Source organism: Talpa occidentalis, unplaced genomic scaffold, assembly GCF_014898055.3.
Source record: "Talpa occidentalis isolate TD23 unplaced genomic scaffold, MPIMG_talOcc4v2.1 talOcc4.7, whole genome shotgun sequence".
Lineage (NCBI taxonomy): Eukaryota > Metazoa > Chordata > Mammalia > Eulipotyphla > Talpidae > Talpa > Talpa occidentalis.
This window is the reverse complement of record NW_023605083.1, coordinates 83,496,666-83,514,928: the sequence shown is the minus strand read 5'-3', so window position 1 is coordinate 83,514,928 and position 18,263 is coordinate 83,496,666. Positions and strand designations below refer to the sequence as shown.

General features: G+C 48.3%; 1 protein-coding gene across 1 annotated transcript; it reads right to left on the bottom strand.

The window, feature by feature from the left end:
* Nucleotides 1–13,192: 13,192 nt before the first annotated feature.
* Nucleotides 13,193–16,977, bottom strand: ERAL1 (Era like 12S mitochondrial rRNA chaperone 1). The gene is made up of 10 exons (XM_037494278.2): nucleotides 16,687–16,977; nucleotides 16,167–16,294; nucleotides 15,978–16,055; nucleotides 15,253–15,299; nucleotides 15,030–15,091; nucleotides 14,754–14,866; nucleotides 14,412–14,660; nucleotides 14,133–14,282; nucleotides 13,933–14,013; nucleotides 13,193–13,816 (listed from the first exon to the last, which is right to left on the bottom strand). The coding sequence occupies exons 1-10, from the start codon at nucleotides 16,967–16,969 to the stop codon at nucleotides 13,694–13,696; spliced, it is 1,314 nt and encodes a 437-aa protein (XP_037350175.1). The 5' UTR covers nucleotides 16,970–16,977; the 3' UTR covers nucleotides 13,193–13,693.
* Nucleotides 16,978–18,263: the final 1,286 nt, after the last annotated feature.

Here is an 18,263-nt window from a genome sequence, read left to right as displayed (position 1 = left end):
ATTACAACACACCTTCATGACCTTAGGATAACCAAAGAGTTTTTATTTTTTTTAAAGATTTTATTTATTTATTTATTTATTTATGCATAGAAGAACTGGGGTGTAGAACAGAAGAATTGGGGGGCGGTGAGAGGATTCACCAGAGACAGAGTGTGTTGCAGAACAGGCAGATTGACTGAAATACACTGCTGAGGGGAGCAGCAGGCACAACAGGAGAGGTCTGCTGCACCGTGTGTGTCAGCTCCCTGGCCGGGGATCGAAACTGCACTGCAGTGGCTGCAGAGAGCTTCATAGGTTGTATCTTAACCTCTTGTGCCACCAGGGAGGGCCCCCCAAAGAGTTTTCAAATGAGGGGAAAATTAGTAACTACAAAATAAAATATTGATAAATTAGAACATTAAAATTAAGAACATCTGGATGTTTATCAAAAGGCAGGGCCTCCCCGGTGCCACTGTGGGTTGAGCGCACTGCTGTGAAGCTGTTCATAGCCTCTGCAGTGTGGGTTTGATTGCTGGCCGGCCAGGGAGATTCCACATGGCACGCAGACCTCTCCTGCCTCGCCCGCTGCTCCCCTCAGCAGTGTGCTTCTGTCCTTCTGCCTGTTCTGCTCTCTGCTCTGTCTATGATGACTTCTCTCACCCTCCTGCGCCTCTGACCTGTACCCCAGTTCTTGTATAAATAAATATAAAAATCTAAAAAAAAAAGCAGATTAATCTCCCACATAGTATGCTGAGCAAAAAAAGGCAATCCCCAAATGTTACATACTCTACGATTCCATCATATTACTCGTATTTTTAACTGTGATAAAATGCACATAATCTAAAATTTACCAATTTAAGTGTACAGTTCAGTGTTATTAAATATTTTACCACCACCCATCTCTAGAACTCTTTTCACCTTGTAAAATAGAAATTCTTTTTTTTCTTTTTTCATTTTATTGAGGTAACATTGGTTCACAACACTGCATGTGATTCAGAGGCCTGGACTCTCACCTCCTCAGATACATGTCTCCACAGCACATTCTCCACCTAGGCACTCCCAGCCCACCACCGTAGTCCCCTGTGCCCTGTCCCTCATTGTTTTCTCTTCTCCTGCTCTCCATCTTGTAGCCACAGTTTCACAGTCAAATTTCTCAGGATTGTTACTGGTTTGGCTTTTTCTTTCTGTTTGATTGTTTGTTTTGTTTTCTTGTTTTTTTTAAAGATTTATTTATTTATGCATACAAGAACTGGGGTACAAACCAGAGGTGTGGAGGGTGAGAGGATTCACCAGAGACAGAGTAGAGAACAGAACAAGTAGATCTACTGAAATACACTGCTGAGGGGAGCAGCGGGCGAGACAGGAGAGGTCTGCTGTGCCATGTGGGTGACTCCCTGGCCTGCCAGGAATCAAACTCATGCTGCAGAGGCTGCGGATTGCTTCACAGTGCGGTGTTTAACCCCTTGTGCCACCAGGGAGGCCCAGGTTTGGCTTTTTCTGATCCTTTGTTTTGTTTCTCCATACTCCACATATGTGTGACTGTTCCTCTGTATTGCATACATGTGTGATCCCATCCAAGACAGGTCTCTGTCCTTCAGACTTTTTTTTGCTTAGTATTATCCCCTTTGGCAAAACTGAAATTCCATATTCATTAAACAACAACTCCCTGATGCCACTCCTCCCTCCCCCCAGCCCCTGGCACCCACCATCCTACTTTCTTTTCTTTTCTTTTTTTAAGATTTATTTATTATTTTTAAAAAAGATTTATTTATTTATGCATACAAGAACTGGGGTACAGGCGAGAGAGCGGGGGAGGGGGTGAGAGGATTCACCAGAGATAGAGTGGGGAACCGAACAGGCAGATCTACTGAAATACAGCTGAGCAGAGCAGCGGGTAAGACAGGAGAGGTCTGTTGTGCCATGTAGGTTGCTCCCTGACAAGCCAGGAATTGAACTCATGCTGCAGAGGCTTCGAATAGCTTCATAATGCTGTGCATAACCCCTTGTGCCACCAGGGAGGCCCCCATCCTACTTTTATCTCTATATTTGACTACTCTAGACACCCCATAGAAGTATTTGCCTATATGTGAGTGCCTTCTTTCTCTTAGTAAACTGTCCTCAAGGTCTACCTATGTTGTAGCATATGTCATAATTACCTTCCTTTTTAAGGCTAAATAATATTACATAGTGGGCCTCCCTGGTGGCACATTGCTTCACCGCACTGTGAGGCAATCCGCAGCCTCTGCAGCACAAGTTCGATGCCCGGCCGGCCAGGGAGAAACCCACATGGCACAGAAGACCTCTCCTGTCTCGCCTGCTGCTCCCCTCAGCAGTGTGTTTCAGTAAGTCTGGCTGTTCTGTTCCCCACTCTGTCTCTGGATCCTCTCACCCTCCCTTGCATCTGGCCCGTACCCCGGTTCTTCTATAAAAAATAAATCTTAAAAAAATAAATAAATTGCATAGTATGTTCACGCTACATCCTGTTTATCCATTCATCTGCTAGTGGACAGAGTTGCTTCCATGATTTAGCTGTTGTGAATAATGCTAATGCTACTGTGAACATAGGTAAATGAATATCTCTTTGAGAACTTCCTTTCAATCTTTGGGGTATATACCCAGAGGTGGCAATTGCTGGATCACTTGATAATTCTATTTTTAATTTTTTTTAATGTACGTATTTGTTTCTTAAGCAGTTCCTTTTTTTTTAAAGATTTATTTATTTATGCATATAAGAACTGGGGTATAGGCCAGAGGTGCAGGGGATGAGAGGACTCACCAGAGACAGAGTGAGGAGCAGACCAGGCAGACTGACTAAAATGCACTGCTGAGGGGAGCAGCGGGCGAGACAGGAGAGGTCTGCCTCACCATGTGGGTTAGCTCCCTGGATGACCAGGGATTGAACTTGTGCTACAGAGGCTGCAGACAGCTTCACAGTGTTGTTCTTAACCCCTTGCACCACCAGGGAGGCCTTATTTTTAATTTTTTGAGGACCCACCATACTGTTCTCCATAGTAACTATATTATTATATTCCCATCAACAGTATACAAGGGTTCCAATCTCCACATACTCACCAACTCTTGTTTTTTTTTTTTTTTTAACAATAGTCTTCCTAATGGACATTTGGTGTATATAACATTTTTGAAATGACAAAATTTTAGGAATGGAAACAAGTTGATGGCTGCTGGGGACAAGGACAGGGGTAGGTAGGTGGGGGTTGTAGGGGGAAGGTGGGTGGTTATAAACATTAAGGATCCTTACATTTGAACTATTCCATATCTTTACCATGATGATGGCTACATGAACATGTGCAGGTGATGAAATTGTATAGGAATTAATACACATACAAATGAGCGAAGGAAATCTGAATAAAATGAGTGGATTATATTAATGTCAACACCCTGTGATATTTAGCTGTGGTTGTATTACACCGAAGTTTTGAAAAATGTCACCATTGGGGAAACTGAGCAAAGTGTGCAGAGGATATATCCATATTATTTCCTGTAACTGCTTATGAATCTATAACTATCACAATTAAAATTTCAGTTAATACACACACAAAAAGACCCATTAAGAGAATGCAAGCCCATTTGCAAAAGATATTTGCAAGACCTATATCTGGAGAATATCCATCCAGAATATATTATACAAGTCAATAAGGAAAAACCAGATAACCCAGCAGAAAAAGAGACAAGTGATAGACTCAGGCACTGCGTAGAGTGGCCAATAGATATATGAAAATGTATGTGGCAGATTGTATTTTGCTTAGATAGCAGCAACAATATCTCCTACTCCACATGTTCCTCTGACAGTGTGACTTTCCAGAGTGAGAACCTACACCCCCTCCCCTTGAAACTTAGTGGACTTTTGTGATTATTTAGGTCAATAGAATATGGCAGAAATGGGGGCCTCCCTGGTGGTGCAAGGGGTTAAGACGCAACCTATGAAGCTCACCATAGCCACCACAGCACAAGTTCAATCCCTGGCCAGCGAGGTGACCCACATGGCACAGCAGAACCTCTCCTGACTAGCCAGCCCGCTGCTCCCCTCAGCAGTGTATTTCAGTCGATCTGCCTGTTCTGTTCCCCACTCTGTCTCTGGTGAATCCTCTCACCCCCCAAAACTCTGCCCTGTACCCCAGTTCCTGTATGTATAAATAAATAAATCTTTTTAAAAAAAAGAATATGGCAGAAAGGATGTTATGTGACTTCTGAGGACAGAGCATAAAGGCAAATGCAGCCCCTGTTTTCTCCGCTGGACTGTTCTGTCGTTAAGATTTCAGGCACCCTCTGAGCAGCCTGACTGGTCTAAGGCCAGTGGACTAGAGGAAGCCCACCTGGACAGGCCATGAGCCACACAAAGAGACAGATATCTAGCCAGCCCCCTCTGACTGCTTATGCAAGAGACACCAAGTCAATTGTGCTCAGCCAACCTCCTGAAACCCTGATCCCGGAAGCTATGCAGGATGATAGAAGGACTGTTGATTGATTGCTTAAGCTTCTAAGTTTGGGGATGATTTGTAAAACAGCAACGGATAATGAAAACAGCATCCCAAGCTTCATTAGTCATCAGGGAAATGCAAATTAATCCCGAAATTAGATATCACTATCCACTTCCAGAACAACTAAAGTGAAGAGGGACAATGCCACTTGTAAATGAGGAGGTGGGGGGCCTCCCTGGTGGCTCATGGGTTAAAGTCTCAGCAGTACTACCAAGCTATCACCAGTCACTGCAGCATGAGTTCGATTCCTGGCCAGGGAGTTAACCCACATGGCACAGCAGACCTCTCCTGCCTTGCCCGCTGCTCCCCTCAGCAGTGTGTTTCAGTGGATCCGCCTGTTCTGCTCCTCGCTCCATCTCTGGTGAATCCTCTCAACTGGTGAATCCCTGCAACTCTGGACTGCACCCCAGTTTTTGTATGCATAAATAAATAAAAATAAATCTTTAGGAAAAAAATAGAGTTCAGAAAAGCAGGCAAATCTATTAGAAAGGAGGAGAGAGGAGTACACAGGAGGATCCTGGCAACGTGCTGTTTCTTGACCTGGATGGTGGCAACCTGGGTGTGTTCACTTAGGAGTCCTGCTCTTTTTGAATGTATGTTGTACTTCAATTTAAGAGTTAATTAAAAAATAAATTGCCTCCAAGGTTTTTGATCTATCTGGAAAAATGGATTGCTCTTTACTGAAATGGGGAAAACAGTTGAAGGAGCAGATGGGAGGTGGGATCAAGGACCTCGGTTTTAACAAACATTTATTCTTTTTTTTTTTTAATAGAGGCATGTATTTATTTATTTATTTATTTGTCTGTTTGTTTGTTTGTTTGTTTTGTTTATACATGCACTGGGTACAGTCAGAAGCGCGGGAGGGTGAGAGAATTCACCAGAGCCAGAGCGGGGAGCAGAGCAGGCAGAAGGACCGAAGTACACTGCTGAGGGGAGCAGCGGACGGCAGGAGAGGTCTGCGCGCCATGTAGGACCCTCCTCGGGTGGCCGGGGAGCAGCCGGGGATCGAACCGGCGCCGCAGAGGCTGCGGGCAGCTTCGCAACCCAGCGCTCAACCGCTGCACCACCAGGGAAGCCCAAGGACCTCGGTTTTAGACATGGCTTAGGTGCCTCTTATAGAAATCAGCAAGCAGAGGATTCACTCTACAAGTTATTTTGGGAGAGAAGCTTGGCCTGAAGACATGTATTAAGGAGTTACCAGTCATCTGAGTGTAGCAAGCATTTAAAGCCAATGGACATGATGAGATCAAACAAGAAATAGAGTAGGGTCTCCCTGGTGACTTAGGGGTTAAGTCTCAGCACTATCACTGTGACTAAGGCCTGAGTTCCTTCCCCAGACAGGAGCTACCCACATGGCAGAGCAGACCTCTCCTGTCTCGCCCCTGCTCCCCTCAGGGGTGTATTTCAGTGGATCTGCCTGTTCTCCCCACTCTCTCTCTGGTGAATCCTCTCATCCCTCACCCCCCTGTCTCTGGCATGCACCCCAGCTCTTGTATGCATAAATAAATATATCTCTTTTTTAAAAGATTTATTTATTTATTTATACAAGCACTGGGTACAGTCAAAAGCGCAGGAGGGTGAGAGAATTCACCAGAGCCAGAGCGGGGAGCAGAACAGGCGGACTGATGAAGAACACTGCTGAGGGGAGTAGGGGGCACAGCAGGAGAGGTCTGCTCGCCATGTGGGACCCTCGCCGGCAGCCGGGGATCGAACTGGCGCTGCAGAGGCTGCGGGCAGCTTCGCAGCCCAGTGCTCAACTGGGAAGGCCCAATAAATATATCTTAAAAAAAAAAGAAAGTAAGAAAGAAACAGGCAGGGGACTTGCGGACAGAGCCTTGAAGAGGAGAAAGGGGCAATGATTTGGGGGGGAGTGGGAAGAGGGTGATGCATCAGCACCTTCACTGAAGTCTAAGGACTCTGAGGTTGGAGAATTGGTTCCCAGAGCCTGGACCAAGGTCACCTTGGATGGGGGAGTAGATACTAAAGGATTTTTGCTAAGCCCTTACAGGCCTGCTCAGCCTGTTCCTTCTTACCCTGGGCTGTCCTAGACTGAGGATGGGGCAGGAAATCACCAGAGCGCACACTTAGCTTCTGCAAGACACAGGTGATTCTCTTCCCCACTTCCTTGTACTCATAACTCCAGCCTTAGGAACTGGGGAGCACAGGCCTTATCCCCTTTCCCTATTATTCCCAGTGGCTCAACCCAGCACAGAGGGGGTTAAGAGTCCTGGAACCTTTCCTGGAGTTAGGGGCAGGGAACTGTCAGCAAGGAGCCTTGTCTGGCCTGATAATCCAGCCTGCCTATCTCTTCCACAGCAGCTGTGAAGCAGACAGGTTGTCCTGGCAGGGAGGGAGGTAAGAGCCCGACTGATGGCGGGAAGGATTTGAGGACACCCAGGCTCCCTGGAGATCCTTTCCCACCCTAACGCTATCTTCAGGACTCGGCCTAGAGACGAGAGAGGTCAGGACCTACATCTGGACATGGAGGTCCCACTAACCCAGAGAACAGGACTAGGAGCCGACAAGTGGACTTAAGAAGATGTTGATTGCAGATTTTTATTTCTGACTCAATGTGTTTCTAGGCAAGTATGCAAGGTGTGTGTGAGTGTGCACATACACCATTGGAGAGCACAAATTGGGGAAACCCTTTGCAAAGTCAGAAGAGAAGCATTTGTTAAGCCCCTCATTTGCATATGACCTAGGCTCTTGGTTAGGGTTAGAAAAATTTCACCTCTACTATCTCATTGCATCTTTTTTTAAAAGATTTATTTATTTATTTTATATGAAAACCAGGGTACAGGCCAGATGCGTGGGAGGGTGAGAGGATTCACCAGAGACAGCGGGGAACAGAACAGGCAGACTGACAAAACACACTGCTGAGGGGAGCAGTGGGCAAGACAGGAGAGGTCTGCTGCACCATGTGGGACCCTCCCTCGTCAGTTGCCTGGGATCGAACCGGCACTGCAAAGGCTGCGGACAGCTTCACAGAGCTGCGCTCAACCGCCTGCGCCACCAGGGGAGGCCCTCATTGCATCTTCATAGCAATCAGAAGAAAAAGGCATTTTACCCCATTTCATTCAGAAGGAAGTCAAGGCTCCATGGTGAGGGCCAAGGGCCAGGCCTACTGCAGATGGCAGGTAGTGGTAAAGCCTGTGCTTTTCCTTTCTGGCTCTTAGTCTGTTCGGGGTGAGTGGTCTGGAACAAAAACAAGAATGCTAAGGCACAACCCCTGAACTCTGCAGGCTGAGGCTCTGGTTCAAGTGAAGAATGGCCTGTGATTCCAGGGGATGTTAAATTCATGCAAGGGCCTGGTTCATTGAGCTGGGGGAGGTCAAAGATCAAAGAACAGAGGATTGTTGCTGGACTGGAGCTGGCTAGGAGCTGCATGTGAAAAAACCTGATAAAGGGGTCCGATGGGAAGGTCAGGGGAATTGGAAGCAAGGAGGGAATCCTGGCATTGGATTATTATGATTATTTCATACTATTTCACGGAATTTCCCAAGGATCTTACGAGGTGGGTATTGTCATTCCTGTTTAGAGACGAGAAGACTTAGGTTCAGAGAGATGAAGTTAGCAGTATGCTAAGAATCACATTAATGGTAAGTGGTAACACTCAGGTCTCATTCCATTGCTTCTGAAGCACAAAAAGGCCCCAAAGACACCGACACATCAAGATCATTCATATCAGGATTATGCATAGAATCTGGGGTCTTGAGTTGTAGTCCTGCTTCTTTTCCTGATTTACTGTGTGACTTAGAGTCACACACTGCCTCTGGGAGCCTCAGATTCTCTATCATAAAATAGGCATGTTGGGCCTCCCTAGTGGCACAGTGGTTAAAGACATAGCGCTATTAACTGATCGCCAGCCACTGCAGCATGAGTTCTATCCCTGGTCTGGAAGCTGTCCCACATACGGCGCAGCAGACCTCTCCTGACTTGCCCGCTGCTTCCCTCAGCAGTGTATTTCTATAAATTTGCCTGTTTTGCTCCCTGCTCTGTTTCTGGTGAATCCTCTGACCCTGCCCCCTCCCTCCACATCGCCACATCTGGCCTGCACCCCAGCTATTATATGCATAAATAAATCTTTAAAATGAAAAAGTTTTCCAACTTTACTTTTTTGGGGGGATTTATTTATTTATTTACATTAACTATTTATTTATTTGTTTATTTATTTATACAAGAACCAGGGTACAGGCCAGGTACGCAGGAAGGTGAGAGGATTCACCAGAGACAGAGCGGGGAACAGAACTGCTGAGGAGAGCAACAGCCACAACAGGAGAGGTCTGCTGCACCATGTGGGACCCTCGCCTTTCGGCCAGGATTGAACTGGTGCTACAGAGGCTGCGGACAACTTCACAGTGCTGCGCTCAACTGCATGCACCACCAGGGGAGGCCCCGGATTTATTTTTATTTATTTATGCATACAAGAACTGAGGTGTAGGCCAGAGGTGCAGAGTTGGGGGGAGGGGGCTGAGAGGATTCACCAGAGACAGAGTGGGGAGCAGAACAGGTGGATCTACTGAAATACACTGCTGAGGGGAGCAGTGGGCAAGACAGGAGAGGTCTGCTGTGCTATGTGGGTCAGCTTCCAGGCCGGGACCGAACTTGTGCTCCAGTGGCTGGCAATAGCTTGATAACACCGAGACTTTAACCCCTGCACCACCAGGGAGGCCCCAACTTTACTTTTTCACACCTATTAAGCTTCTAAAACCACACCAGACTCCTGCTTTGGCCCCATTGAATCTAAAGCTAAACAGGATAGCAAGAGGTTTCCAGAATTTCTCAGTCCTTAGTTCCAGGAAGAGTTTTGCTGCTGACATTGCTGTGAGTGAGACATGGAATGAGTAAAGCATTATATAACTATTTTTTTTAAGATTTATTTATTTATGCATACAAGAACTGAGGTACAGTCCAGAGGTGCAGGGGGTGAGAGGATTCATCAGAGACAGAGTGGGGAACAGAACAGGCAGATTGACAGAAATACATTGCTGAGAGGAGCAGCGGACAAGACAGGAGAGATCTGCGGCACCATGTGTGTTGCTCCCTGGCCAGGGATGGAACACACGCTTCAGTGGCTGACAATAGCTTGATAGCACTGTGACTTGGCCCCTGAACCACCAGAGAGGTCTTAAATCTATTTTTGTGTGTATCTTAATGTGTCGTATGTCTGTGTCTATGTGGGCATATACATGTATGATTTGCATGTGTGTGGTCCACACACTGTGCACCTCTGTCTGTATCTGTGGCTATTGCTGCCTTCCTGTTCCTCTTCAGGTCATCAATTTCTCAGGTGAAAGAAACTCTGAGACTTTGGATGATTTTCTTCCCTTCCCTAGGCCTTAGCTTCTTATATAGAAGAGGGATTTGAACTCCATGGTCTGGAAGGACTCTTACAAATTTGATGATCCTTAACATCATGGTTTAAGAACATTCAACAAGGGTCTAAATAATCAAGAGCTTAACGTTGCAGTATCAGGGACTGGAATTAAGTATTAGGAGAATAAGGTCTGGAGCCAATGCACACTGACCTCAGGCGCCATTAAGCTCATGGTTTGAAGCAAAAATTGTTGGAATGCATGGACCCGGATCTTATCCCACCCCCTTGCTGGCCAGGCAGGGGGCAGAGTCTCCAGGTGACTTGCAGAAAGGGAGAACTCCCATCCTAACTCCCAGTAGAACTCAAAGGAGGACAGAGGGACAGAAGAGCGGCCATCAAGGAGACAGCCCTGGCGGGAAATGTCCTCAAGTCCTACTGTGGCTCCTGCAAGCTCTTGATAAGTGGAAGGGCACCCACCCTGATAGCCTCATGCCTGCTTATCAGAGCACCCAGGCTCAGACTCTCCTCGAGCCCACACCCTGATCACAGCACCCCCAGGCAGGGGACACAGCTAGAGGCTCTCTGGGCAATTGAGATATGTCACTCCTCTACCTCCAGGACCCCTGGGTTTTGTCCACGCTCACCTTTGAACTTGACCCCCAGGGACTAAGCAGAAGTCTAGGCAATGAGTGACATGAAGTTCGACCCTGGTGCCCAAAACTTTTACTCCAGCAAAGTCCGAACGTCTGTGGGCTGAGTAGAGGTTGTTCAACAGGAGGGGTGACAGGACAGGGAAGAGGGTCACAGGGAGGCAGGACATGTGCAAAACTCCTCATTTGGTTAGAACACCTAGGTTTATAAAAGTTTCTGGCCCGTATCTCTTGCTTGAGTTTTTGTCTCTGATCACATGCAAACTGAGACGGGAAAGAAGTTTCTCTATGTGCCAGGCTCTGCTCTGGGAGTTTGAGACAAGTGCTGATTATCCCCCTTTAACCACCATAAGAGGCAGGAATCGATGGCCCCTGTTGGACATCCGAGGGGATTGAGGGCACTTGATACAATCACAGTTTGGCGTTGGGCCTGTCACCTTTAAAACTGCATCCTCTCAAAGATGTCAAGCTTTTAGATGTTCAACAACAGGCCTTGCCTGTGGCCTTTAGTGTGCCCTGTGGGAAGGGGTGAGATGGGAATGAACTTGTGTGAACCAGCACAACTTCTGTGGGCCAGCACTAGCTCTAAGTGCTTCATTAGCAACTAGTGAATGACCTAGCTCTCCCACTTCTGTGAAATGTGGCTTTTTACAAGAGACTGGGAGGGTTCACAAGAGAAGGGGACTTGCCCGAGAGTTACAGTTTTGTGTGCTTTCCCTGGCCCATCTCTCTCGTCTTCACTACACTACTCTGACTCATGTCATTGCACATCAATGCTTATTTAGTCACGACTGTGGTAGAGACACAGCAGCAAATAAACCGAGCCCATGAGTATTTCCTTAATGTGACTAATCACACAAATAAATGAGGCCATGAAAGGGAGATTTAAATTGCTTCTTCATGTCCAGGCATGAATACAACCTCCACTATCACAAATTATGCAGTTGAACTTCCCACATTTGGGGAAACTGCGGGGGTCAGCACATCTGGGTTATTATGGGGGAAGCTCGCCCTGGGAAAACCAGCGCCAGATCAAGGTGTCTCCCCTGCCTGCGGAGGCTGGGGGGTAATAAACTTTTTTCTTTTTAACAGGGCGATTCAACTCACCAGAGAAGACTTCCCTGCAAGGGTTAACTGAACAAGGAGGGACGGTCATGCCAAACAGAGGGAAGAGCATGTGCTAAGCTTCTGTGGCAGCAGGAAATAGACCACCTCAAAGAGCCAAAAGTTTTGGCCTCTCCTCCCACTCCCATCCTGAAGGAAGGGTAAAACTGCTTCCCAGCACATGGACCAAAATGTCTTGGATAAGGGAAGAGGAGGGAGTAGAGAAACTGACATGTCCCCCAGAATAGGGGTGTAAATAACAGAGACCCTGCTTTGTAAAGACCTTACCAACTTACCCCAGAATATCCCCTTCCCCAGAGACAGAGAAGTGAATAGTGTCAGAGTCTCACTTTTAAGTGCCTTGAACGTGAAGAACAGGCCCCTACCCATCCTTACGCTAGCTCCCACAAGAGTTTGGGACTTAGGTGCCCTCAAATCTCCCAGCAAAGGTGGACATGGTGTCTCTGCCTGCCTACATCTGGCCTCTTTGGGTGCTGCGCAAACAGAGGCTGAGACCCAGGGACTGAATTTTAGGCCAGAGCTTACCCCCTTAAGGATCTACAGACATTTAGCTGTCAAGACTCTCCTGCTTTGTGAAGATTCAACTAACATTCCCATTACCAAAAGCTAAATAAGACACCTTCAACCTGCCCCTAACCAGCAATTAAGCCCTGAGGTTATTTTCTCCTCCTTGCCCAGCTTCATGAGGATGGGAGTGAAGGGTGTACCTAATGCTTAGCAAGGCTTATAAGAGTACATGAGAAAAAAGCCTAATAGGGACTGAGGCCAGTGACTCCCCTTCCAAGGAGTCCAGCAGGGAAAGAGTTAAGAGGCTGGGCCTTCTAGAACCTTGAAAAAGTACCCCACCCAGGGGAGGGGCCAGTGGATTTAAAAGCAAACAGCTTGAGTGGAGAGGCAGGGACAGGGCCTCCCTCCATCCAAAGACCTCCAGTCTGCAGTTCCAGCTCCGAGTAAGTAGCCCTCCTCGGGATCTGTCTGCTTATTAGTCCAACCAGGGGAACTTTCTGCTTCATTATGTGCTCTCTGGCTCATTTAACTCTGGCGCTTGGTCCTAAAGGAGATCTCAACAAACTCTGGTACTGCAGGGCACTTAAAGCCAAATCCTTTCCCCCCAATTCACTTGCCTGGCCCTTGACCACTGAATCAAGATGCTGGCCCAGGAGTGTGGGGCAAGGGAGGGGGAATCCTGTATGTCCAGTCCTGCCCTGCCCTGCTTTTGCCCCAGCCCCTGGCTCTCCCAGTCCCCAGCGCTCTCCAAGGTATGCTTCCTGTGCTCCTGCAGGGCCCTGGCTGGGATATCATCATATACTGTAAGTTTGCGATGAGACACTACAGTATAGATGATGTACTAGTCCGGGTACCACCAGCTCTGGAGTCTGATAAGGGGAGGTAGAGGAGATGCTGGAAGCCCACAGGATTCACCGCTCAGCCTATACAGCCTGCCGGCCTGAGGGCACTTGGGAGTGGCGAGGAAACCGTTACCATTACTGAGTTTAGTAATGGTAACGGTTCTCTTGCTGCATCCAGAAAACGTGCCAAGAAGTGTACTCAGGACATGGAGCAGACTACCGGAGGGGAGGTGGAGAGGGGGTGAGGAAATGGATAAGTATTCTCTTTCCCCTTCTAAATAAAGAAAGATAACAAGAATGCTTGTCCTTTAACTTTATTAACGTCTGAGATGGGGAAGAACGATGGGGCGGGAAGGCTCAAAGGCTTGGGTGGCAGGTGAGAAGCACTATCTCACTCAGGACACATGGTCTTTACACAGCTTCAAGGAGAAAGATCTCCTTTCTGCCACAGTTGGCAACTCAGAGAGAAACCCTGGGCCCAAAGCCAGCTGGGAGCAGTGTGGTTCTCTTTCCACAAAGGGCCAAGTCTAAGACGTAAGTAACTAAGGCCCCAGGCAGAGGAATCACCTGGGAATTGAGCTTCAGTTGGTTCCTTCCTCCAACAGGAGACATGGCTGAGTAGGAGCTGTGCAGACTCAGCAAGGCCAGGCCAGCTCAGCTAGTAGCCTGTAGTCAGAGTCCATGCCCCTTATTAGTCCCTGCAGGTGCCCCGGGCAGGACCAGTTCTGGTCAGTAGCTCCTGCTTGGGCAGGATGCCTTGGCAGTAGAGGGTGGTCATTTGAGGAGCTTCACAGAGAGACGGAGTTGAACATCACAGAGAAAGATGTCCATGAGGTCTTGGCTCACTTCCTGTGCAATCTGGGCGATCAGGTGCCCCTTTGGACCAATCAGGAGTCTCTGACAGTGGAGTTAAAGAGAGGGCTATGAGTCTACTCTCAGGACCTCCAAGCAGTGGGGGAAGAACCCCGACCTAGCAGAGCCCTGGTACCTCCTCCAAGCGAAACGCCACTTACCACATGAGATTCTTTGGGCACTAGAAGCTTCTGTAGGATCACCAGCTCCCCGCTTGGCCCTTCCTCCCACACCACTGTCTTCTGCATAAGGAGACATCACTGGTTAGTAAGGCACAGCCTGCCTCTCTGGAAACCAGCTGTCTTACTCTCTGGGCATATGCCTGGTAGAGAACCCCCATATCTCCTCACTGTGCCTGTACCTGCTGAACATTGTAGGGCACCTCCTGGGGCAGGTGCTCTAGGAGCTTCTCTCGAATGATGTTGGCGCAGATTTCCTCAGGAGTTTGGCTAGTTAGGACCCCACTGTGGAACTCCCAGGGCCCCGGCCGGGCCTGTGACAGGAGGTATTGCTGTGGGCAGAGGGAATGGACGGATATCTCAGTCCCAATAGGGACTTTCCTACTCACTCTCACTTTCAGTAGGAACTGAGGCCTGTGTTTACATGATGGACACCAAGGTCATGGTCAAGGCTAACCAACCTTCAGTGTATTCACATCCTCCTGGCTTAGGGCTGACAACATGAAGATCTCCTGGAAGTGGGGCCAACCAGTCCTCTGAGAGCCTCCCACAGACTGTGTGCCTGAGCTCTTAGCCTCTGGGCTGGGACAATCGGTGCCTGAATGTGAGTGGAAGGCCTGTCTTATCTTGAGTTTCTTGCCATTGACCACACCTTCAGTGAGGGCTGCCGTGAGTTCCAAGAGAACTGACTTCTGTTTCAGGCAATCTACCTGGGCATAGGAGATGCGTAGAGGGTGTACAGTCAGTGAGACGGAGGATCCCTGCAAGAAAGAAGATCTTTTCCTCAGGTGGGTGGTGCTCACCTTGTTCATGACAAGGATGCTAGGGACTTGGGAGAACTGGGTCAAGCACTGGAGCAGCTGGGAGCTGAGCTGGTTCCGAGTCCACTTATCTGAGACATCCACAAGAACCACAACTGGAAGTTGGCAGGGTGGGGAGAAGGATAAGGATATGCTCACTTTTCCTCCCAACCCTCCCAAAGCTTGCATGGTTGAGCTCTGGCCAATCCCACCCCTAAGCTACCAGGAAAGAACCATGACAATGTAAAATGGGCCTCAGGTTTTCATCCTGAGTCTAACCCAGATCGGCAGTTTCCATGCTCTTCCATGGGTCTTCCAGCAAAGAGAGCTCCAGGTGGTGCCTGGGGAACAGACATACTTAAGTCAGAAGGGTCTTTTTACTGATGCACTCCTGATAAGAGATAGGGAGTGGTGAGGGAGCCTTCCAGCCCCTATGATGGAATCTCCCCCACCCTTCTTCAACCACATTCCCAATAGCACCACCTTTTTCTACCGCTGTTACCTTTTCTGCTTAATGGGGCTGATGAGGCCAGGTGTGTCAAGTAGAATCTAAAATCAGAAAAGAGAGACATCCAGATCTCTGGAGTAAAGATAATGACTAGGGAATGAGAAAGATCAGCCTTGATGTCAGGAACCTGCTGTTTCCCTCCCCCTGCTTGACTTTGGATTTTTTTAAAAAAAAGATTCATTTATGCATACAAGAACTGGGGTACAGGCCAGAGATGTGGGGGGTGGTAAGAGGACCCACCAGAGACAGAGTGAGGAACAAACAGGCAGATCTACTGAAATACACTGCTGAGGGGAGCAGCGGGTGAGTCAGGAGAGGTCTGCTGCGCCATGTGGGTAGCTCCCTGGCCAGGGATCAAACTCGTGCTGCAGTGGCTGCGGACAGACTCATAGGTTGCGTCTCAACCCCTTGCGCCACCAGGGAGGCCCTGACTTTGGATTTTTAACCTCCAATTTTGTTTTAATTGTAAATGGGATCCAGGAGGAACATGACACGAATATATGGGAGATTAGGATGTAGTAGAAAGGGTATGAGACCTTTCTAACTAGATGCAGAGAGAGGAAAATAAAGAGAGGATATCACCGGGCCTAAAAGAAGCAGAGACCCTCTTCATTTAGAGAAGTGAGTGTAAACATTATTTCCTTCAAATATAAAATAAGGGAAACCCTCTTAATTTCACCCTCTGTCCTGTTTCCTGGACTTCCTTTGCAAGTACCCACCACCTGGGCTTCTTTTTCTGTGATGACTCCCAGAGCTTGGCAGCGAGTGGTGTGCACCTTCTTGGAGACAGGGAATACCTGCCACAAACAAAGACATCCCAGTGAGGTCCAGGTCCCTCTAGGACAATCCATGAAGGCATGATAAGAAGTGAAAAATTAAAAGGACTGGGAGTCAAGGATGCAGCATACTTTCCGGCCCAGCAGCTGGTTGGAGAGCGTTGATTTCCCTGCATTTGGAGCACCCAGGAGGACCACACGCAGGACCCGGGGGTTCTCAGGCATATCAGGGGGATGGACCAAGAGGAGTTCCTGCTCATCTTGGGGGGCGGGATGAAGGTGGGAAAAAAAGGAAATATTAATGGTACCAAGTTATCTTATAATCTTATAACCTTTTGACACTTTGCAGTACAATATCTGGGGCTTAATATTCATACTCAGTTACTATGTGTAATATTACAGTGTAGTTGTGTCTGTGCCAGCTAGACCAAATAAAGTCCGATATGCCTCCAGTTCTATTTCACCCTACTAAGGTTATTATGAAGGCTCTAGGAGTTTAGTATCTTTTTGTATTACCTCTTTATGACACTACATTATAATTACCAGATTACGTGTTCAGTCTCCCTGCCAGACTCTATCTAGTCCTTGCTACTTGAAGAATACAGGGTGCTATTTCCCAGATGTAACTGCCAGACCTATCTGGATCCTTTACCTCTGCACATCGACACCGCGGGGATGCGAGGAGTCAACGCTCTGTCAGGCTGGGAGAGTCCGAGAAAGCTGTCCAGGGCTGAGTTTGGGCCATAACGGCGAGAGGACGAAGCCAGCCGTGGGCCAGAGAAAGCGGTGCCCGCCACACAGGACACGCACCTCCACTGACAGCCCAAGAGCGAGGGGGGACAAGTGACCCCTTCCCTCGCGGCATCGGGGCCCAGCTGCCAGGCCCCTAACACCTTTCTAAGGAGCGCAGCCCCACGTCGGCTGGGGGCCGCCATTACGGCCGCAAGGCACTCCGGGAACGCACCTACGATTGGCCAGAGCGGCGGAAAAGCAAGTGCGCAGGAGCGAGCTAGACAGGCCCTAGCAGAGAGCAGAGGCCCACGGGATGCTGGAGGTGGCGTCTCTGCTCCGGGGACTGGCGTAGGCTAAGGAAAGGGAGAGACGTATACTTAGTTTGTGTGCCATAAGCATCGTGTTTTCCTCTATCAAAGTTGCGTAAAAGGCCCTTCTAGCCCCTCTCTCCTAGAAGACTATGTCTTCACGAGGCCAGGGCGCAGGGATCATTCTCCGAGCGCTTCACCTCCCCGGCTCGAGCACATCCCCCTCCCCTGCCGCTCCCACCCCACACCCCGCGGGGACGGAGCCGGCCGTGCTCCGGCGTCCCCGTAAGGGTCTTTATTTTTTTTAATAGCATAAGCATTTATTTACTAACCCTGGCGATGCTCCTAGTGAAGCCAACTTTGAAATAGTTGTAAGTAAAGTAATTGTGATAAATACAATAATGCATATAGCAAAGGGGGGTAGCAGTATGGAGATTTGCTGTTAGGACTGAATTTGTTCATTCATCCTCGCAGCTAATTGCTGTCCAAAATGATGGCGTTTTTATTCTGTTTTCATAGACCCGAGTACAGGTGACATTAGCACACATTCCACCACTAATTTCCCTTTTTCCTTTTTGCTACTGTGCTCTCCTTGCCATCCCATTCTGGATGAACCTGTGTCCCATTTGCAAAGTTGCAGACAGACTGAGTTTTTTGGCCATCAGTTGTATTTCCTTCAAACTTCCCTGCCAGGTTACACGAAACTCACATTTTTTTAAGTTTTTTTTTTTTTTAAAGATTTATTTATTTAAACAAGAACTGGGATGCAGGCCAGAGACGCAGGAGGGTGAGAGAATTCACCAGAGACAGAGTGGGGAGCAGAACAGGAGCCGACCAAAGACACTGCTGAGGGGAGAAGCGGGCGAGACAAGAGAGGTCTACTGCCCCATGTGGGTATCTCCCTGGCTGGCTGGGAATCGAGCCCGTGTTGCAGAGGCTGTGGACAGCTTCACAGCGCTGCACTAACCCACTGAGCCACTGGGGAGGCCCTGAAACTCACATTTTCAAAGTGTTCTCCTCTGTGTGTGTTTTCTTTTTCCTCCAAGATTTATTTATAGGAGCATTGGGTACTGTCAGAAATGCAGGAGGATGAGAGGATTCACCAGAGCCAGAGTGGGGAGCAGAACAGGCAGACTGACGAAGTACACTGCTGAGGGGAGCAGCGGGCAAGTCAGGAGAGGTCTGCGCG